The 24,068-nt window shown below is 38.4% G+C and overlaps 1 protein-coding gene across 3 annotated transcripts in view; it reads right to left on the reverse strand.

Annotated features, from left to right (window-relative positions):
* The window catches only part of SLC35F1 (solute carrier family 35 member F1), a 257,592-nt gene that overhangs the window by 102,305 nt on the left and 131,219 nt on the right, over window positions 1-24,068 (reverse strand). For all 3 annotated transcript variants that reach the window (XM_035320594.1, XM_035320593.1, XM_035320596.1), the window contains one exon: window positions 4,579-4,754. In XM_035320594.1, the coding sequence (XP_035176485.1) occupies window positions 4,579-4,754 (176 nt within the window). The remainder of the gene's footprint in view (window positions 1-4,578; window positions 4,755-24,068) is intronic.

The raw sequence follows: 24,068 nt of genomic DNA on the forward strand, positions 1-24,068 counted from the left end.
TGAAGGCGTCTCATTGAACGTGCTGACAGGATCGATGCTTTTCCAGAAGACTTTTCATCTCAATGGTACAGCACATATTGCCCGAAGTACTTTATATCTAATATAGTTTGATCAGGTTAAATCATGTACTCTCCTCGTTTCCCACGTTTTTATCTGCAGTCAACAAACTAGGTGTTAATATTGAAGAAATTCTGGTATGTCTACCAAGTTAACTGCATAACACCAGCTTTCAGTTAATATAACATTGCTAGTGGAATGAAATTGAGTTAAAAAAGAGACATTTATGCTTTTATCATTCAATAGATAGCTGACAACCTCTTAAGTAAAACAGAGCAATGCCTATAAAGTGTTATACTTGCCTTCAAGTTGCCTGATTGAGTTTTTCTGGGGAAGTAGGAGGGATATTAGGGTAGGGTTATTGTTTTTGTTGCTGTTGTTCTGTTTTGTTTTGTTTTGGTGGTGTATTTTTTTTTTTTTCATGTATCTAAAAGGGGATACGTTTGAATAGCAGGTAAATCAGGGTATGATTGAAATACTAAGGTCATAAACAAATCCAAGATAGAAGTGCATTAAAAATGATATTTCAGTGACGTGACTGCAATCCTTAATAGTCTCAAGGTCTCAAGGGATTCTGTAACTAACTTAGGGGCACAGATCAGATCTGATTATGTGTCAAATGTGAGACATTACAGTTACTCTAGTGAAAACTGTATTTGCATTGATATATGCTATAACCTCATTGCTTAGTCTAGAAGCAGAACTCATCCAGACATACAGAGATTCATAAAACCTTTTCAGAACTAGCAAATTATTGCCAGCTCTAACTAAGGGTGGCCTGAAAATACAGAGTAACTTGTTACACTGAAATTAAAGGAGCAGCTTGCACTGTGAGCGCCACTCGTGCAGAATTTGGCCCTTAAGGCTTTATGTTCCCCTTCTGTTCAAAACACATCCATACTGCTCCCTCATCCCTTGCGTTCTAGAATAAGAAAAAATAGCAGTTTAACATTTTCTCTCTCTCTCTCTTTTTTTTTTTAATGATGTCTACTAGATGTGTTGTTTTCATTTGTAGCATATGTGAGGTGGCTTTTAGAAGTAATTTATTTTTGGTTGCAAGCTGCTGATGCTTGCACCCATGTTGACTGTTAGTAATTAACACCTTCTGGTCCACTATGGACAATTTCCCACTTACTGCTTTTTAAGGTGCTAAAACTAATCTCCACCAGTCCTATGTCCCATTGCTCCATTTCACTGAGAGAAATCTTTTCTTCCCGATAGCTAAGGCTTTTATTTTCTTCATTTAGTAATAATATACAACCCAAAGGGCTATCTGGTAGTGTCCTGACAAGGTTTCACTGTGCAGAGAATCCCCTGTTGACAAGGGGACTGAGCTGAGGTAACGTGTTAAAACCTTCTTTTCAAATCAGAGGTGTTACCGTGGACAAATACAGGTTTTGGCTATAAAAACAACAGGCACGAGAGGAAGTTACCTCAAGAGTAAGAACCGAGGGTTTCAATATTAGTTATTTAATTTTTTTTGGCATATCAGCCAGATAAAACAATGATATTCATTGCCTGATAATGCTGCATAAGTGACATTAATTATATAGCAATGTTTTTACACAAAAACAAAACAAAACACAAAAACTCTTGAATAATTATATTAAGACCCCAGCATCTCAACACTAGTGCATTAATAAGCATTTAACTGGAAGCTATAAATGGTACATAATGTATTTGTGGATAAGTGGCTACCAGCATCTATACATGTGTGAGTGTGTGCACACCTAGCTGTGAAGAATTTCTGCACTTACATCTTCAGGGAAATAACACATTGAACTTCCATTTACATATAATATATATATATTTTAAATAAGCACAAAAATATCCAGAATTAAAAAAAAAAAAAAAAAAAAAAAGATAATTATCTAGGTACCAGACACACCATTTAACAGAAACTTCAGAGCTCCTTATGTCTCAGAAAATTATAGTTTTCAGTCCTACAGTGAATTGAGCTTTTTTTGGCCACCACAAGTGACTGCTTCTCAGTGAGTACATTTTTGCAAAACCTCAGAGGTTAAGAAAGCAAGCAAAGAAAAAGACAAAGGGATGCAGTTATTTCTGACTTCCAGCCAACTTATGATAGTCTGATTTCTGAAGGAGAAAGAGGGTAATTTAAAAATTCTTAAATCTTGCATGCAGAGTAAGAGAACAGCAGTTAAAAAAAAAAAAAAAAAAAAAAGCTTCAGAACAGAATCAGCCCATATTCAGCCCATATAAAATTAATATAATTATTATGTGATTTCCATCTGCTAACGAAGCCAAACGATTAGAGCTGCTAGAAAAACTGCCTTAGTGGAACAAACACAGATAATGAATTTGAATAAATACACAAGCAAAAAGACAATGTCAAGCTCAATCATTTGGCAATGTTAAATGCTGAGTAAATGAGTTGGCTGTGTATCGCTCTACCATTCAGCAGAAATGTTACGGTGAGTGATTGGATCAAGGATTTCATTGCCTCACTGGTCAGTTTCGTTCTGGATTTTTTGGACCCTACACCAAACCATCTCTCTGTTTTTGACAGCTCCTTTTCCAGACTATTCCATTGGTCCCCATTACGTTGTGCTCTGGTTGTTTGTACACACTGTGTTTAACTGCAGGCCTGTTCAAACATCTCCAACCATTCTCACTTGTCCCAAGCATATATTTGACCTATCCCTAAGTCTGTTCCATTCACTTCCCAAACCTAGCGTACTGGAACAACAGAAATCTCCAACAAACTCTCTTTAATCAATCACTATATTATGAACAGAGATAGAAAATTATTTATAAAAATAAAATAGATCCCTTATTACAAGTATCTTTATATGTGTAAAACGTAGTGCTTGACAGTGGGTTTGAAATGTCAATATATACCAGTGTCAAACAGCACTCTGACCAAACCCCTGTAATGCACAGCAGATTTCTAGCCTATAAATCATCTCACAAGGTAGCATTTTCAAAAAAGCAAAATCTGTTTAAAAATCATTTGGATTTGTCGTTCACAAAATCTAAATCAGTCCCGAGGAGGACATCTCTGGGATAGAACCTGTGAACAGCTAGGCAATCCTACATTCAGAAAAAAATATTTTTAAACACAGTTCTCCAGAAAGATGCTACTAATACACATTTTAAGCCTTTTGTAGAGAAAAGCACGTCGTGATGCTTCCCCCTACACAAACTGAAATTCCAAGATAGTGAAACTGCCTGAGCAATCTTTCCTTATGTAAGAGCTGACATTTCCTCAGCAGATTGGGCTCTGCTGTTTCTGAAAAATGTCAATGAAGACCAAGTTTTGTAAAGCTCAAGCTGTAATACATGTAAGCACTTTGTGTTGTAGAACAGTGGTATATTTTTAATTGTTCCTTTTTTTCATGGAAGGGAAACCCTTATTGTTTTGGAACACTTTCATATGTTACAGTATTGTATCAGAATACCACACTGATGGAGGAACTTAAGCTTCGGAGTTGTTCTCAAATCATTTAATGATGTAATATCAACAAATGAATCAAAATATTTACTCCTGTAAGAAAACGTGAACCCCTCAGTACGCCGATAGATGTACTGGAGCCTAATGCATGTTCTGTCTTTTCCTTGATGGAGCCCTTCCCTCCTTATGTCAGGAGAGCACAGTCACAATAGTACATGATATTTTTGCTCTTTTATTTTGTTTCTAATCAATGTGTTCTGTGAAGGTGAATAAATAAAACGATTACAAAAGAATGAGTGGGTAAGAAATGTTCTTAAATGCATTCACCTCCCACACCTCTTCTAGACATAAAATCTCAGAGAAAGGAGGGATGGGCAGGAAAAGCATAAAAAACTGTATTATATATATAGGCTGTCAAACAGAGGATCATTTGACATATGGTACCAAAGTGCACTTGAATGCATTTCTCATTTTGGCAGCCAGATCGCTTATACGAGCCCTGGCCCACAGCAGTGGCAGGGCTGTAGAGCTTCTTTGCCCACTCAGCATTTCACAGAGACAGCATCCCAAATTCCCTCCTTTCATCTCCTACATCCAAAACACTAAAAACTGGCTGCTATTTTTCACTAATAGTGAACTACTGAGCTGCCTTGATGAGCAACTAGAATGAGCAAGCTCTTTGCTTGCATCTGAACTCTCCTTAACCTATGTAGCTTGTAAAGCATACTGTTTCCCAGCAAGATACACAGTCAAATCTAAAACAGACCCTGAATGTGGCAAGCCTAAAAGGAGCACTACCATAAAAATAGTTCAGATGTGAAAAGTACTGATGTTTCATTTTTGCTTATAGGTAGAAGCCCTATCCCCCAAATTTAGCCCTAATCATGAATCTATTAGTTCATTCTTTGTTAATGAAGATCTGTTTTTTGTTTGTTTGTTTTGGTTTATCTAATATGTATTGCTAGGCACTATAAATATGTTACAAATGTTAATGGAATACATGTCTAAATCACAGTTAAATATAACTCGTTCATTATTTTTCTGCAAAAGCTTTATCCTCCCTGTCTTACACAAAAGAGTTATGTGTTTCAGCGATGGACACTTACCTTGTCTGACAGCTAGTGTTGTCGTGTAGACCAAGAATAGAAGAATATAATTGAGGAAGCTCTGAAAAACAGGTGTGTTGGCATGGAAATCTTCTGACAAATACTTGCTCGTGAGGCCAATACCACAGATAAGGAGGGAGAGTACCTGGCCAAGAGCCACAGACAGCAAGAGATCCCTAAAAGGAATGAGAGAGAGAGAGAGAAAAAAAAAAAAAAAAAAAAAAAAAAGAAAGACATTAAACACTGAGCCCCCTCATGCTCATCCTCCTCCAACAATCATGTTTCAAACTGTTAAGACACAGAAGAAACATGATGCTTCAATCAGCGAGGTATCTGCTGGGTGTAGTGATGATGTAATGGTTCCATTATTTCTGCACTTATCACTGGCTTAAACGTCCCATAAGCACACAAGCTTTTATTCACATATTAAACAACAGCAGATGGTAAATCTCTACCATTTAATTTCACATTTCACTTAGGATAAATGATATTTTAAATGCAACCAAAATACAGCACCTTTTTTCTTCAAGCCTCTTCTTTAACAGAAAGACCCAGGAGTATCATTCAGCTAAAGCTGGAATTACAGCTCTTCCAGGACTCAGTAGCCACAGAAAAAAGCAGAGGAAGGATTTTATCATGTTTCACCATCAACATGAATTTACTGTGCAACTTCATTCCCCTCATTTCATTTCCATTTCACTGTATAAACTGTTCTTTCCACCCACTATGCAAATGTATGTATCTTTTCTTTTGTCTTTGTTACCGCTTACTTTCCTTTCTGTTTGGAGAAAGTGGAAGGTTCTGCTTTTTTTCATTCCTGTCTCCTGGTTCTTAAACCTGTATTTTCTGATTTGGCTTCTTGCTTTAATCTGTTTTTCTTGACCTTGATCTCCAATCTCCGCTATTCTCCTATCTAATGTTCCACATTCTCTCTCCCCACAGGTCTCTGATAGTTTTTCCCTTTGTACATGTTCTCTGTCTTCATATAATTTTCTCCTTCTTACTCGAGAAACTGCTGTACCTGAAAGCCCACTCTTTTATGGTACACATTCTTTTTATGTCCTTTCTTCAATCTTCTCTGTGATATCCTTTTCCATACCAAGTATCTGTTTCTTGTACTCTTCCATCGGAACTTTTAATAAAATGTATAGCCATATTCAGCCCAAACAACTCACCCTTTCTTATTTGTTTTTAGTCACAGGATATTAACAGCACAGGCATATATGTGCTTTTAAATTACCCTTTTCTCAGATTCACTGTTGGTCAGTACTTCTGGGCTGATCAAGCCTGTTCCACTGCTACCCTTTCTCCATGCAAAAACACAAAATGCATGACGTTGGTACGGAGCAGGAGCAATAACAACTGCTGCCAAGGACTGGAAAAGGACATCAGAAGGGGACAGTTAGTCCAAGTCCTCCTGGCTGCTGTTGTCACTGTCATTAGCCTCCAGTAGAGACTGTAGGCTTCTCAGGAAGCCCAAGAAGGAGAAGGGAAGCATGTGTCTCATTAGAGGCTCACACGAAGAAAAAGGCATTAGACAATTCTAAGGATGTAAAGAAAAGAGGGGAGTTCTCTGCTCAGCTGTAACAGTATTTCATATTTCATGTGTGTTCTCTTCTGCCAGCTCGTAAAAAAACATTGCTTCGAGGCTGCTTTGCTTTCCCTGACAGATTTCCCTGACCTCAGCTGTGAGTATTTGGCAGCGATGAGCATCTGTGCTCCAGCAACAACTTCCCTTGTAAACTCGAGTGTCAAATTTGTTTCCCTTTTTCTCATAAACAATCCTCCCACTAATGTGTCTCAGTGTCAGTCATGGCGTGATTCAACCAAGCAGACACTGGAAAGCACGGGAGGCTGGGTAGTTATATTCATCTAACATACCTCACTGGCAAACAGTCTGACACAGATAGTAAGAGAACAAACTTTATTGTGCTAAATGCTGTGTTTTGACGGGAGACTGCTGGATAACTAGCAACTATGATTCCACAACTACTGCCTCCACTTTTACATTACTTACTCTATTGCAAAACATAACTGTGGGAAATAAACACACTCAACAGAGATGATATCCAAGACTAAGACACGAATGCTGTGGAAACGATGGATCCTCAGTTCCTGCAATGTTCTTGATGCGGAGTAAGAAATTTGAATAGTGACTGCAATTTAAATCCACGTGCTAACCTTGTAAACTTGTATATAATTCCTCAACCAGTTGGGTAGATAATGTTTTTGTTCTACAGCGAAGGTTCATGCAGTGCTGTCCTCTTGCCTACCATGGTGTTCGTAGTTTTATTTCATTAATAAATTGAATATTTGCAAATTTGTATCTCTAAGTGTGTTCCCTGCTTCACACAGGATGCAGGTGGTTATTAACAGTCCTCTATATCTCAGCCATGCCCATTAGCAAACGTTGTATTACACCCATTGTGGTACTGCCTCTGTTCTGGAAAGAAGTATCTTGGATCCTACTTGGATTTACAGAAAACTAAGTATATCTTCACTTAATCATTCATGAAATGATTTTTCCAATAATATATTCCTTGCTCCATATGGCAGTTGGCTGTTGGATATTACTTATCATTGCTTTTTTAGGGAAACAAAAATTCCACCCATTATTGTATTACTGAAAGAGCAATTAGGACAACAAGTAATTAGGAATTCAGCAAAAGCAGCCAAGGACAAGAATCAACACTAAGAACCTGAACATCTCTAAATTTGTAGGTAAAGTTTGTTTGTGGATCAGCAAACAGTCTCTGTGGCTTGAGAGCGTTTAAGTAAAAATTGTCTTTTGAACAGAGTTTAAAAAAATACCAGAAATTATTTGTCAAAGAACCATGAAAGTAGCCCTGCAAATTCCACTGGCTTTCAAAACATCAACTACATAAATGACATTGAATACATACGTATTGCTTGCCTCTAGTTTTTGTACACACTTTCATTTTGTGTGTGTGTGTGTGTGTGAGAAAACTCATTCTGAAATCAAGCAGTTGTGCTCCTTCACCAGTCAGAATATAGTGGAACATTTCACACGTGGTATATGACACAGACATACACATTTCTTCTTTTGTCTCTACAGCATGAAGAGAAGCAGAATTTAGATATTTAAACAAAATTAACTCAAAGGTCCTCAGACATCAAGCAAGGATTACCCACTTAATACAGTTTAATTACTCCCAAGACAGTGCCCACATTAACTCTTCTGCCATACCTGAAGACAGCTCCACTGCTGACATGAATGCCAAGCAGAAGAGTTGGTATGCTCCTATTCCCTCATAAGTGTAGGCCACAACTGATGCTAAATACTACCACGAAAAACAGGTGAAATGAGTAAGAAAGAGAAACCAAAACACAAGATCAATAAAATGTGAATGGAAGAGAACAATTCATCTCGCTCTAAGCAAGAAAGTAGAAGCAAATCTCAATTTACCGGTTTTAACAGTGCAACAAAGAATAATGTAATATTTGGATAACTCTAAAAACCAACATAAGATTCCTGATAAGATTGTACAGAAAATGCATGATAGCATTATCTGTGTTCCATTTTTCCTGCCAGCAATGATCTAATAATACAAGAGTCTTAGTTCCCAAGTATTTAATACCTGTACAAGAATAATAACATGCCCGTTCTTTTTTTTGAGAAGAATGAATTAGCAAACATTGAAAAGAAGCTTTCAATGTCTGTGGAAAACCTACCACTTCCTTCAGACAGCGGAAAAAGCAACTAAGCCACTGCTGTTACCTCTGGTACTCACCAGACAGTATCTCTCCTAAATACCATGCTGGCTATTTCAACACTATTAAATTATATATCCAACATATCTGCATCAGTTATCCCTGTTGTTTTTAATACTCTTCACCACTCAAAGTCAGGCACAGAGAGGGTGATTTCTTTCCTAAGCCTTCGGTCTGTCACATTGGCTTCGGCAGTATTTTCATTTACTGACAAAGCGCCATTCACTCACACCTTGAAAAAAAGTTATACGGGTTGAGGGCCTTCAAAGAAAGCACTGAAAAGACTGCCACTAAAAAAAAAAAAAAATCATAAAATTTAGGTTTTCTACCTGTTAGAGTTCAATTTTGCAATAGCTGAGTGTTGATCTCCCACTAGGACCAACAGCCAAGTCTCAAGCCAAGTTAAAACAGGAAAATTTTCAGTGTAGGTCTGAACTTTGATCTCATGAACTCATAACACTCACTCACTAACACAGAGCAAATAAAAGACATTCTTCTGTAAAACACCAATTTCAGACCCATTCCTCAAATTTTTGCTGGCACTCGAATTAACATTCTGTATCAGAACCAATCAAATCAACTTCAGTTTAGCCACTCTTGTTAGATAACGCCTAGCACTTGCTACTGAGTCAGACGTGTATTTTGAAGTAAGAAGTAGGTCAGAATTGCTCCTAGGCTGACAGATGTCACACTGCTAGGCATCTATCATGGGTGTTTCATGATATGCTAGCAGAGATTAAACAATACTTCTTTATAGCCTCTTTAGAAATAGTGCCAGAAGATAAAGCCTCATCTTTGCATTGGGAGCCATTTAATTCTGTTTAAATGCCTGGGCTGGTAGCTGCTGTGCATTACTTTTACTTGCTCCTCCAGGCATATGGAAATTTCTGTCAGTTGAGTTGCTCTGTGTTTATCAGCCATGGTAACACCGTAAACTTCTGGAGGCAGATATTCTCATATCTAAAAACCTCTGAAGCTTGTGCTCGGTTCCTAGCACATACACGCTGGCATGAAATAAGGTACTAAACACATATCATCAGGTTCTCCTGTAATTATTTTTCATGAGGTTAGAACCTCATTAGCTTTGATTGCCAGTCTATTTCCATGTCCTCCCCAAAATATTAAAACACCATTTACAACACAAAATCAGTGCAGTGCAACGTTCAGAACAGGCCATGCAACCATGGTTGCTGGATGAATCAGTGACTTGCAAAGAGTGACTAAGTGATTTAAACATTTGGGGCTGTTTTATTCTGACATTAAATCCTGTGCTAAATCTCATACTCTCTATGTCAGATTTCTTTTAACTTAATTGCTTTCTGTCCTCTCTTTTGTACTTTTTTTGGTACTGATAGGCCCCCACTGCATCAGTTTAAAAGTACCTTAGAGGGTAAAGAAAATAAGTTACCAGTACTTTTAATCTCGAGCATGAGGTGTGCTAATCCTTCAGCATGCCACAGCTTCCAGCAGACGAGAGATTAGCAGTCTATTTCTTGAGCTGAGATTTCACTAGACAAACACATCTGTACAGGCTGCTCTATAGCACACTGCTAGAGCAGGCCTGCAGGCAGGACGATGCTTTCTGCGTGATGATAATGACTGCTATACATAGTTATCTTTCCAAATGTTCCAAGCTTGTATTTAAAAAAAAGAAGACAGACACACTTCATTTGGAGACTGATTGCTCTTATGCCATAGCTAAGTTGATGATATCTGTCACAGGACTGTGATTTTGCCAGGCTTTTTCACTTGAGTGCATTTTATTGTGTTTATGTAAAAGTAAAAAAAAAAAATAAAACAAGGTCTTAAAAACTTTACTTTGATTCACAGCGAGCTGAACCTACACCCCTATGAGAATCAGGTCAAATTTATTTACATGCTTAAAGTTGGATATTGAATCTCAAACACCCCTCAGTAGAAATGTTGGCACATGTTACTGTAGGAAACGATGGAAAAGCATATATCAAGAACTTGAACACCAAAACCCCTGGGATCCAGCTGCTTCTACTGCAGCTGAAGTTCCATCACCATAGTGCATTTGAATGGCTGCCTAGTGAGGATATGGACATTACTTCCATATTTTGCTGTTTGCAGTTAATGCACATCAGCAGCTTGTAAAAGAATAAATTAACAAGATTTGCTGAAAACTTTTCCAGGAGGTTCCTTCTCATTGAAAGCTAAAGCTTCAGATTTTTCTAATAGGTCTTAAGCACGTGAAGCCTCCTATTTGTCCGGCATTGCTCTGGAATTAGTTGCACCCAGAGAACAAGATTCTGCACAAATTTTGCAATTTCTGTCTTTTCTTATTTTCCTATCATTCTGAAATGTCTGTTACACAGGTGAAAAAATCTACATGTTATCATGTGCAAACCTTCCCTTTTCTCTACCTTTTTTAATAAGGTAAAGACTGCAGCAAGGATCTCCAGTTACTGTATTAAAGCATCCGCATGACACTTTATAGTAATTTACAAAAGTAGTCACAATATTCTATAACAAAACATTCATATCACTAAAGAGCAAGTTCTTCCACATATACACTGATAATAACTCTATTGGCACATGTATGTTTATTATATTAGTCAACTACTCCTATAACGTACATTCTCCATGATCATACTGGATAATGTCTCAAGAAAACATAATAGTCTTGAAGGCCAACACAAAAGATTTATTTTTAATATATTTCTGGTGTAGAAGAACAAATCAGCCTAAAATATTTTCAGAATATAGGCATCAAGCATCATTGAAGAGTGAAATACCAATGCCTGAATCCCAGTTAAACCTATATACTGGATTTGAATATGAGTAAGTCTATTAACCTACAAATCAGAGAGTGAAAGCCATGCAAGACAAAGCCTATCCATCACTTAATTCCCACTGAGTCATTATTTTGAAATCTTCAGTTGCATTTCAATTACGTACAGGCTGTATACTTGATCTCAGCACAAAGGGTGAAATTAATAGATGGTTAATTGCAAAGTAGCTCAAGCTCCCACTAACGCTCAAAAGAAATGCAGATTCCTTGCAGTATCTTGAGCGGGTTAGCTCTTTATTTTCTAAACATGGCCACTTTAATCTCTTTATAAGGGGACAGCACTTGGACTCCATGCCTCCATACAGCTCAAATCTTCAGGCTGGTCTGGAAAGCTCCAGGCCTTGAAAACCTAGGCCTATTTCTCTCAATTAAGAAAAGCCAGTAGAAGAGTAAAAAGCTAACCAAGACGTCCTTATCTCCTCATCTGTTTTCTGCTCTGTATCCCCAAAATAAAAGACTATTTTATTTTTAACCCAAGGCTTTGAGCCTTTCCAAATGGCCCAGAAGTTCAAAATTCATTCTTTTTCACTAAGTTACTAAGTTTAAAGTCTTTATGCTTTAAGATGGGGAGAGAAGTTCTGTGCCTTGTTGCTGTCTTTCTCTCTTCCCACATCCCCAGTTGAACACCTTCTTACTTGTATTACAACTCTGGACAACAAGAACCAAATCTTGCAAATACTTTCCCTGGTGAAAAGCATCTCCATATTGCCCAGTGTTGGTTGTGTCTTAAGTTCCTCATCACCCATTACATTTCTGCAAAGTCACTGTCTCAGATGGGCTCCGAAAGAAGGAAGTGGGATTATTCTTTCCTTCAGTGGCCCTGGTGAGAGGGCTATTGGGATGGCAAGGCACAATAGGCAAAGAAAAGCCGCAGCATGAAACTGAAGCACGCAGGACATGCCGTGAGGAGCAAGGAACAGCCAGACAGACCTGGTCAGGCAGATGGGACTTCCCAAGAGCTGGAGAAGCCCAAGTGGTCACCAAGCCAACTGGAAGGACACAGTAGGCAGGAGGAAAGCACATTTTTGATTTTTTTTTTTTTTTTTACCTTTTCGCTTCCCTATTATTTTTTTTTTCCTTTTGTTGTTTTGTTTTGCTATTTTTCATTCTTTATTTTTATTTGAATACAAGCTGGCTTGAATTTTAGAGCCTTTTGGGGGAGCTCACTAAAATTCAAAGTCTAGGTATATCTACTTCAAAGCAGTGGCTGACTCAGCAGGCTCCCGAGAGTCTCTAGAGCAGCTGCTTAAGATGAGATCTTACCTAATAAATTTCCCAAGTCTTGTGTATTGTCAACTACAGCAACTCTTGAAAATGCATTTCATTTATTATAAGATTCTATACAAGTTCACAAACATGCTCACAACTACTTGTGTTTTATAACTCTTTAATAATAAAGGAATTGGAAATGCTTTAAGACTATTCTTATAAAACTTACTCCTCCATTTAATATTTAGAAATACACTGCTGAGACAGTCTGTTGCAGTGACTGCAAGTGCAAACAGGGGACTTATTTTTTAATACAAGACACATTTAAAAATAGCAAAGGAAAGTGCAGAGAGAAAATTTTCAGGCAGCTATTTTGATGGAGCCCAGTAGTAAATCATTAGAAGCAAATTTGTGTTGGTTTTGTTTGTTCGTTCTTTGAATGTAACTTCCTGCTAATAGTTAGCTTCATTCACCAGTCATACAAAAAAGAAAGAAAAATTAAATTTATCCTAAGAATATGCCTCAATTTTGAAACAGACAGCTGGCTTCCAACTAACAATTTCCTAGTGCTTTTCTAGCTACAAATCACAGAAGGACATAGGGGACCATGGGCTTTTTCCCTTCAAAAATGAAGGTCTCTCCATCTATGCTCTTGGCAACTTCGCAGTCTAGAGAGTAATGGATAGACTGAAAATATTCCAATCTTTCTGATGCAATCAAAAATATAATTACAGATGGCCATACAGTAAAAGAACTCTATTTCAGGCTATTCTGGCAAATAAATAGACTGAAGCTAACTGCAGCCCATTAACTTCTACAAATTGTCACAATGTACCCCCATATGACTACAGACATTACCACTCCTAAATCTAAAGATTTGTCTAGATCAGAATAATAAATGACAAAATTATCTTTCCACGTGAAAGCTGACAAAAAAGTTACAAACACTAATTGATGACTACGGTACTCTTAAACAAGTAACTCCTCTGCCATAATCTTCCAGAAATTAATTCAAAAAGTGAGATTTGCAATCTTGTTCTAAACAGAATCCAGGAATCAAGTATGGTTTATGGTGAGCTGCAATTTCCCAGGCTAGAACTCCAAGCAAAATATGAGAGCTGCTGCAAATACTACATTTTAGCCTATGAAAACTAGTCAGAGTCACTGGGCTGCTGGAGAAGTTTGATCACTATTATTTTTATAATTCAAGAATAAAGCTCATAAATAGATGGCTTTGTACAGCAAAGATTTGCTCTTACTCTGTTCCAAATGTACCAGTTTGAGCTTTCAGTTGTTAGAGGAAATTGGGATGTGGAAGGACTGACAGCTCTCTCTCTTGGAGAAGGCAAAGTTCTCTGTCACATTTTATTAGTTCATCTCACTTGCAGTGGTTTTTATGCCTAAGGTGCAGGACATTATAAATACAGTGATGAATATTTTTAGATAATATGAGAAACAGTTTTAAAAGTTTCAATTCAGTTAAGAACATCATTAGCTCCTAGTTTTCTCAGAGGAGCTCACAGCCCACAGTAATAGACCTGGATGATTCCCAGCACCAAGAAAAATAGCTCACTAGTGCCCTAAGAAGTACAACATCACTTCTTATTGCTCTCTTGCCATTACCGTACAGTGCTAATAAAGTTTAAACTGATGGGAGTTTATGGACTAAGTCTTACAGCTATTGAGAGACAGTTGATAAAGCAGCAGGTGAAAAGCATTACAGTTCTTGCTGTACCCCTGCCACTGATAAGCCAATCTTGATTGAGTGCTTTGATTCAAAACAAGTTAAATGACTCAAGATTCCTCAGGTGACAAATGCTAGCGTAACTTAATTCAGTGTTGCCAAAAACAAGAAGTAAGGGCTTGGGAAATTAGGTTGATTTCTCAGAAAACTGCATATATGTGAGTCAGTATGATGGTACGAAGGATGATGTCAGATTCTTCCTGATGCTCCTGAAAATTGCAAAAGTTCTTCCTGAATTTCTGTCCCTGTAAAACGCCCAACTATGAATGCATGTACACCTGACAACTGGCTGTGCATCTACAATTAGGTGCCTGAACTCATTATGCTGTATTTGTTTCTCCAATAAAAATAAGCAGGTTAAAAAAACAGCAGGTACGAATATTGAAGGTGCAAAGGTACATCTATAGAGCTGATAGATAGCTTTTGGATAAGCAGAACTACTAGTTTAATTAGTGCAAGATACAGGTGTTTTTTTGTTTGTTTGTTTTTTAAACATCAGCACATCTGCAAGCTGCAGATACTAAATTACAATGATTTCATTCTAGAGAGCATTTAATATCTAATGTAAAAAAGCAATTTAAAAAATGAAACTATTTGGCTTTTGAAAAATCTTTTTCTTCGCTAAAACTAAGAATATTTAGTTCCTCAGAGCACAAATTTTTTAATTTAATTTTATTTTTTACAATTTTATGGAAGTTATTGGTAGCATTTTCAAAACACAGAAAAGTTGAAAAATCCCTGCTTCAGTGGGCCACAATTTCTCCGCAAATAGACATGTGCATTTCCCATAAATCTGAATGTCTTTTACTGTAAATTCCAGCTATCATCTACATGCTTAAAACAAGTAAAATACATTTTAAGAATTAAGAAAATGCCCTTAAATTGGCCCCTTAATTGTATCACTGGTGCTGCAGGATGAAAGATACTCACATTAGCATTTCACCCGGGATGGCACTAGGCAGCTACACACTTTCCCAAATCTCCAGCTACTTCAAAGGAGAGATGCCTGTGTGCCTGTGGCTCATTCTGACTTCACCTTTTTGAGGCCTTGACCTTCTTTCATGATCTCCCATCTGTGGGTTGCCGCTGCCTTGCATTGCAGACCCTCAAGCAGCAGTAATGCTCACAGTTGCTTGCTTATGGATAATACGACAAATGCAAGGACACTAAAATTTCATGCATTTTTTTTCCCCAACAGTTTTTTAACACATGGAGGCCAGGATTTTTCCCTTTTTGGTGAATGTTCTCCTCTACATTCTTCTTGCCTGTGAAGACTACATACTTATTTTCATAGCAGCACTACTTCACTAAGGATGAACTTGTCAGATCTACCTCTAATCTTGTGGCAAATAAATATGCCACAGAAGTACAAGATGTGAGCTCAAGCTCTTCAGAACAAGTCGACCACTGAAGCCACTTAGGCAAAAATTTTAAGGGTTAGGCTGTTTCACAAAGCTGAGAACCTTCTTCTGGACAAGAAGCTTGTACGCTAGCTCCAAAGGGTCTCCTGAGGCACAGCAGGAGGCTGTGAAAAGTGAATACCAATTTTAAGTAGGTAACTACCGCAGGGCTGCAGCAGTGTGGGAATTCAGTAGGCTATATCCTTCCTAGCCTGGCTGGTTTCCCTTAATAGGGAATTAGAGTGCCTAACTCAGGTTTACAAATTCTGCTGCAAGAGTTATCACATAAAAATTACAGTAAAAAAGCTCAACATCAAGAACTCTAAATCCCTCTGTGGATCTGGTAAAAGCCAGTATTCTAGGGAATCAACTAATTTTGGATGTCCTGCTTCTGGGACTTGAAAGGTGTTACTGGTTCTTTCTAAAAAGAAGGTCCTTGTAAGGAGTTTCAAGCTGGGTGTCCAGAGCTGATGCAGTGATAACCCACAGGAACTTCCACAGGCCCTCTCTGCCTTTCTACTTCTGCAGTTCCCTGGGTGTCCAAGAAGGGAAGCACTTGGTGACAGGGGCCACTACAAAGTCACTCTTCTGGTACTTCTCTCACCCCGTGCTTCGGCTGTTTGCTCACTACGCAGCTGTGACGGCCATTACAAAGCCAAAACTACATGGGAGGTCCAAACTTTTGCATCTGTTTTTAAATTTCTATTATATAATTCAAAAAGAAATATATATATATATTTAGCAGAAGTTACAGTTGAAAATCTCCTGCTAAATGAGAAGTCTAGCTATTTGAAAAATAGCGCTCTTCATTTGTAAGTATCAGATGGTTCTGGTTTACTGCTCCTCCCTTGGGCTCCAAGATATATCTCTCCTTTCCATTCAATGCAACAGCACGATGGTCTCTGTCAACCACACAGACCTTACACACAATGGTGGAACAGACTCAGTTAAAATAAATAAGTAAAACTGAAAGTGATCTGGGAAGGTGTCACCTGTAGATTTTCAGAGGGTCAGAACCAAAATTCATGGCCTACAGGATCCTTCTGCAGTGCCAAATATATTACCTAAAGGATAGGAATGATGACTCACATAAAGCGAGATAAAACCTGTGAAGCAAAGTGAGCTCACAGGAGATAAACCAGGTCTGACATTTCGGCAGGGTACTTACCTGCCTGTGCTCACTGCTTCCGAGATTGCTTTACAATTTCTCTACAGTATTAGCAACTGTATTTCGGATATGCAACAAAAGAAAACATCAATCACGTTCAGTAGACTTTTTTTTTTACTGGGATAGGGGTACATTTTTGCCTTCCTGGCACTGAGCAGGAGTAGCACACAGGTGATGGTGGGCCTGTAACCAGGCCACTCACTGCAGCTCTCCCAGGTGTGTGGCTGATACACCACCTCCTTCCCATACACCAGGTGATGGAAGGCCAAACCATACTGCAGAGCCAGCAGAAAATGGACCAGAATCAAGGTCCAGCTGCAGTACCATTTTCTGCTGCTTCAGGAGCGAGTTTTGGCCTGCCAACATGGACTATAAACCAGTATGCACAAGCCCCCTTATGTCTAGGGGGGGGGCCCTCTGAGGAAGCCCATCTCCATGAAGACCACCCAGGGGGATGGTCTTCCAGCTGGGACACCTCTCCAAAGCTACAGCCTCTGAAAACCTGCATAAACTGCCCACTGGCACCACACGGCTTTCCTCCTGCAGAGAGCCTTTGGCATCCCAGATATGTATAAGCATGGTCACAACCTTCAGCTGACAAGTTGACTTTATTTTCCCCCTCAGCACAGTTTGGATCGTGCTTGGTGTGAGGAGAGCAGGGGGTCAGGCTGACAGTTGAAATGAAGAGTGTGAGGGAAAAATCAGGGATTAAATCATTTTCTGTGCATACGTGGCATTTGAGACACTGTACTAGAGCTTTACACAGCTACTGGTAAAAAAAAATACATAAAAAACCCACTACCATTAGCATTAAAAAGAAGAAGCATTTCTGTGCTATTCAATAGCGGTTGCTCTCCAGAAAGTACCTGTGTGAAAGAGGATTGTCAGGCTGCAGTTATAACTAAGAATGAAATCCCAGCCTTAACTCTGCATTTCCTTGCCTTTCTGAATTGAAGCTCACCATTAAATAGGATTTCACTGTAACAATATGCATTTCATTTTCCATTTATTTTTTTTCTTAGTAAAAAGTAAAAGAAACAGAGAGACAGCAGAAATTCTCTTCTAAGCTGCATGAGTGAATCAAATGTCATACCTATCATATACAGCACACGTACTGGTTTAAGGAATTATATTCACGCAGACCATACTGCAACACAAATGTAGGTACCTTAAACATTGTTATGGAGCAACATGCATTGGTTAATTATGTTTGGAGTAGATTAGCTTATAAGTGCTGTACAGGGCTTTAAAGCAACTAAGTACTTCATTGATGTAAAAAAAATAAATTAGCTTTTCATTTCAGTCCTTAGTTTACTTATGGATTAAACTAGAACATAGCTAAATTGCAGCTAAATTACTCTGTACAGGTCAAATGCTTTTGTTTATAAAACCCAGTGTGAACACCCAGACCCACATTTACACCTGAGTTGGTCAGGTGAAACTCATCCGGATGGTCTCACCTCTGGTGACCCGAAGCAGAGATGGGCTCACTGTGACTTGGGAGTGGGCTTTCCTACAGCCACCACACTGACACCTGAGCGCGCTCCCCAGGAATGTGGCTGCAGGTCAAAACATCACCATGTCTGCCCAAGCAAGAGCAGAAGAATGAAAAGTTGTTGAGGCCTGTGCAATACAATTAATATAATTTACCCAACAGGGTGCTGATCTGCTTTTGCAGACTCTGTTCTGCATAAAGATTTCCTTGGGAAGATGGATGGAAAGGACATCATAGAAGACTGTTTGCAGCTGCAAAAACAACTTTACCCATGAAAACCAAATTTGACATGACAACAGCCCTTCAAATGTTCAGCTTTACATAACATTAATGAAGTCAGTTTTCATTGTGACCATTTTCCTGTTGCTCCCCAAGTCTGACCACTAGGCCAAAGTGCATGGGCAGACAGCAGAGAGCCTCATATGGAAAATTATCTGAACAAACAGTGGCAGTCAGTGAGAATGTTTTGGTATCATTGGTTGTCAAAGCAGATCACATTGCTGTTACAGCTTCCTCACTGCATGCATCTCACTGTGTAAAGGTAGGTAGCATATGGCCCTTCAAACATCAGAGAAATCTGAGATCCACATACTATTTTTGCAGTTTTTCTGTTTATGCTGTTGGAAAATAGCACACTTCACCAGTGTGTGCTGTAACAACATGATGTACAGAATATCATCACTATTAAATTAAGGTATGCATATAAATATTTTCATGCTCTTCTAATATGATTATGTATATGCAGGCTTGCTTGAGAGATATCATGGGACCAGATAAGAGACATTAATCTTGTAATTAATTGCATGCTTGCATATAATTTCTATGCTTTTATTATTTAGTACCTGTGTCAACCACTTAATTTGCCTCCAAATCATTTTCTTATATAATATTAATGAAACATACTATACTGAAATTCATCAAACTAAGGAAATTAGAGATTAGGAAGGCTCATTATATCATTAATTTATCCTCTTCTAACTTCAAACAGTTCAAGAGCTATGGCTTCAGTACCATTTGCAGCAGAACAGACTATGTTTTCTTACGGTAAGACATCAAAATTAAAAATCTCATTTCCATTGTGGAACAAACTACTTATTGGAGTCTAAACTTTATTTCTTTCTTTAAAAAAATATTTGAGAAGAAATGGAAATGACAATAACATTCATTTCAACACAGACATTGCACAAAGGTCAATGTTTTTCATCTCTGTACATACAACATTCTGAGCAAATGAACATCATGAGATTTATAATGATAAACATACAGATTTGTCTGCCCAACCTGCTCAGAACAATTCATGCCTAAATACGAAGATGCTTGGTGTATTGAGGGACTGCTGACTGAGCACAGGGAAAGATCAAATCAATGAGAGGCATCACAGTAATTGCATGCATTTTTGGGTTAGTTTAAATTTAGTGCACTCATGGACTACCTAGTTGGGAAGGTGCACGGCTGCATTTTGGAAGGAATATCTGAGAGTGAGAATGGCTGGGAATTGGCACTGTTGCAAGCAGGCAAAGCAATTGCCCATACCAGAACAACCTAGCTACAAGATCCTTGGAAACAGAGTACATCTTGCTGCAGATGGATGTGGGGGAACACCAGCAAACCTCACACAACCACAGGAGCAAAGCCTCACCTTGAGGAGCCTGTGACTTGATCAGAGGGAACACTGCCTGTGATAGACACTGAGAAATTGGAAAGTGGACCCACAGTGATGCCAACGTGCCTGCTGAGTTTGTGCCATACCAGTGTCAAGCATTTAAAAAAAAAAAAAAAAAAAAAAAAAGACCCTGCAGCTTCTGACCCCCCAGCAAGCATATGTTAGGGCTTTCTATTGTGTCTGACTATTTCTGCAAAGCCAGACAGAAAAAGTACACCAGTAGTCCAGCCTGGGTTGTGGGATACAAATTATGGACCTTGGTCCAATAATCTTACTCTTGCACTGGGGATGAGGAAAAGCAGGTGGAGCTGTAGGTTTTTCTTTCCAGGGTCTATTCCCAGTTCTGCCATAGAACTACCGTGGATATCTGAGGAAATGGCCTGAAGTTGCACCAGGGGAGGCTTAGATTTGATATCAGGAAGAATTTATTCACAAAAAGGGTTGTTTTGTTGCTCCAGAGAAGTGGTGGAATTGCCATCCCTGGAGGTATTTAAGACGACATATGGAGGTGGTGCTTAGAGACATGATCTAGTGGTGGACTTGATACTGTTAGGTTGATGGTTGGACTTGATGATCTTCAGGGTCTTTTCCAACCTAAGGGATTCTGTGATTCTATCTGCAGCTCTCTTTGCCTCAATTTACTCTCCAGTAATGGCTGCTCTGTCCAGGTCATAAAATCTCAGAGAAAAGATTCTACTATCATACACTAAACCACTACCTACCAGAAAACCTTCCTTTATGTGGGAAGCAGAATAAGAACTGAGAGTTGACACAAAATAGCTTCAACAAGAAAACCCTGTGTAACATGTCCACTAGTGCTGGTGTTTCCACCTCTCCTAACTCCTTGTGGATAAGACCTTCTAATTCCTTAAATAAATGTATATTATATTGTCTTTTTGTAACTGCAGTTTTTCACAGTTTTCTTGAAACTGACGAAGCCTTTAACTATCCTTGTGTCCATTTTCAGTGAACCTTGTGTTCTGTGGCAGCTTTTGGTTCTTTGTAATAAAAATGCTTTCATTGCCCAGCTATATTGATTTTCAGTTTCCTGGAGCTTTGTGCTTTCCTTCTCCTAAAGTCTGGCTGACACAGCTTAGGCTGAGTCTGACACTCCATTTCCCCTTCTCCTGACCAAACAAACTGTTCTAACTAGTAGATGCCCATCAAGCATTTAAAAATCAGGCCTGTTGAACTCAGCCCTCCTATTTTGTTCATTCTTTTCATTTCTTCCTTCTTCCTCCTGATGTATCAGGCCAGGAATTGAATGCAATTCCAAAAATGTGTTTTAAAAGCAAAGCTTTATCTTGGTGAACCTGTTCTGCAATTAGGCAGCTACATATGCTATCTATACACATGGGGTACAGGTATTTTTTTTCTTACACATGTGTGTGTACTGAGATCAGAATGTAACTCAGAAGAAATTTACATTGAAAAAAATCAGAGATGGCATGTCCAGTCTCAGTAGAGGTGAACCTGGTCCTAAGTTTCTGTTTCTTAGTTCAGTCAATTGATAAAGGACACAGAGAAACCCAGACTCTTTAAAAGGAAATCAGAGTTAGGCTTAAAAGCCTTAGCAGCTAAACATTCTCATTTACCGTTAAGAATTCCCTGGAGCTAATTACAACTCAGATTTCCAGTGTAAGCGCCTTTTTGTTTCGTTAATGAGCAAACATCAAGTATAATTTCATACCTAACATATGCAGGGTTCACAACTGGAGAAGAAAATCCCAGAGAGGAAACCTTCATTAATCAACTAACCATATCTAGTACCAAGTAACATTTCCATATTTTCATATTCACTAGGTTTACACTGACCACCTGCTAGCGACTTATTTGAAGCTCTCCTCCTGTACCTACTATCTCAGAACTTTCAATGTTCAATATAATATTTAGTCCTAAAGTCATTTTTGAGAAATCATCACAGCATATGTGCAGACAAGACAAAAAACAACATCCAAATTATTCTTACATTACATCATTTTTACATAATTTCTGCCTATTCATTCCTTAAGAAGTCTATCAAATGCCTATTTATATTAATTTTTCAGACAAATTATTCTAGCATTCAGGCAGCTTCACATCAAACAGCTAACTTGAACATTATTGTATATTTACAAAAATATATGGTTTGTTAATTTTAATGCCATGCTATTAAAATTAAAATGGAAACAATCCATTTGGCAGTCTAAGTCTGCGTATATCATGGACTAGAACACTTTATGTAGTAACTTGAGGATCAAAATCAGTACTTGTACAAGAGCCACTTTCAGAAAGTCTGACTTCAGGGCAGAGAAACACAGAATGGTTTGTGTTGGAAGGGACCTTAAAGACCATCCAGTTCCAACCCCCTGCCATGGGCAGGGACACCTCCCACCAGACCAGGTTGCTCAAAACCCCATCCAGCCTGGCCTTGAACACCTCCAGGGACGGGGCAGCCACAGCTTCTCTGGGCAGCCTGTGCCAGGGCCTCACCATCCTCTGAGTGAAGAACTTCCTTCTAACATCTAATTTAAACCTTCCCACTTTTAGTTTAAAGCCATTACTCTTTGTTGTGTGACTATACTCCCTAACAAAAGAGTCCCTCCCCAGCTTTCCTGTAGGCCCCCTTTAGGCACTGGAAGGCTGCTATAAGGTCTCCCCAGAGTCTTCTCTTCTCCAGGCTGAAGAACTCCCTCAGCCTGCGTTCATAGGAGAGGTGGTCCAGCCCCTTGACCTTTCAAATTCCTAATTAAGTTTTTTTAAAAAAATATTATTCACAATTTATTTCTAGCCTGTTGCAGCTTCAGCTTTCCACCACCAGAGTGTACTGGTTTTTTGTCAACTACTACACCAAAATAAATTAAAACAGGGAAAAAAAAAAAAAAAAAAAAAAAGAATCTACCAGTAAACTTTAAGTTTATCTGAAAGATAGAAAAATATAGTTCAAAATATACTGAAATGAAATTAGCTTCTCAGAATACCTTTAAGAGGGATGAGGTTGCCCACGTAACCAATTGTGCTTGGTGTGAACTGGCATCCTGGCTAAGCTGCCTCTGGTTGGGAAGCTACCAAAGAATGCATTTTTGCAGACAAAAGATATTTCACATTTATTTTTGTCTTTTTTGTCTGTTACAATTCCAGCTAACACACAGTAGAGGGAAACTTGAATACAATTACTGCAGGTACTTATTTAAGCTTTTTTTTTTTTTTTTGAGTAGCTTGAGCTCTAAGTTCCAACAAAAAAACATAGCTATAACAAGTTAAAATGTCAGCAGGGATCCACATGACCATTCAGTTTGACCTCCAGCACAACACAGGTGATGAAACTTCTCAGGACTAATTCCTGTTTGAAACAGAGTACATATTTCATAAAGGCATCCAATATTTTTCTAAAAACATCCAGCAACGTCAGGAGTACTGACAAGTTGCTCCAGAGATTAATTACCTCATTATTAAAAATCCGTGTCTATTATTTCTAGGATTAATTTGTACAGCATCCTCTTTTATCATACCACTGTTTCCTAAAGTTTTACTACCAACTTTTGCTTAACCTTGTCACATCACCCTCTAGTCTTATTGTTGTTTAATTAAACAAGCCAAGTTTCTTCAGCCTTTCATTAAATAGCGTGCTTCCTTTTAGCGTTCTTGTGACTTTCCTCTTGAATTTCTATAGTCTATCAGTTCATCATTATTCTTCAGTCTTGAATAACAGAACTGAAAACTAGGTCCCCAGACTAGTCACACCATAAACAGAATGAGGGCTATTTCATTGTTCACATACTCAAAGATCTCTTTTGCACCACACAAACATAATAGGATGTCATACCCTGCTCATTACACACTTAATGTCTCAGCTTCTTCTAGGACATTCTAGGATAGAGTAAACCATTCTATTTTCATGGCCTACATCATTTCTTCTGTAGGCCATTTCATGGCCTATATACAGTTCTTCTACTAGGCCTCATACAAACTCCTGGTTTCTTGCATTTTATCCATAGCAGTCAGGGTAGCCCATTTGGTACGGTACTTTGTTCTTTAAATTATTTATCATTTTCTTTATCTTTGTGTCATCTGCAAATGTTACCTGGAATGATTTTCTCAGTTTCCTCATCCACTGACAATAATGTTAAATCACCTTGTTTGTTCAAGAAATATATTTAGGTTTAGAAACTGTCACTAAACCAGTTTTAGAGCCCCACTGAACATGTGTACAATGTTGATTTGGATTATTCTACTTTCTTAATCAAAAAGTTGTGTACTACCAAGTTGAAAAGACTGATAGGAG

Source organism: Oxyura jamaicensis, chromosome 3, assembly GCF_011077185.1.
Source record: "Oxyura jamaicensis isolate SHBP4307 breed ruddy duck chromosome 3, BPBGC_Ojam_1.0, whole genome shotgun sequence".
In the NCBI taxonomy this organism is placed as follows: domain Eukaryota; kingdom Metazoa; phylum Chordata; class Aves; order Anseriformes; family Anatidae; genus Oxyura; species Oxyura jamaicensis.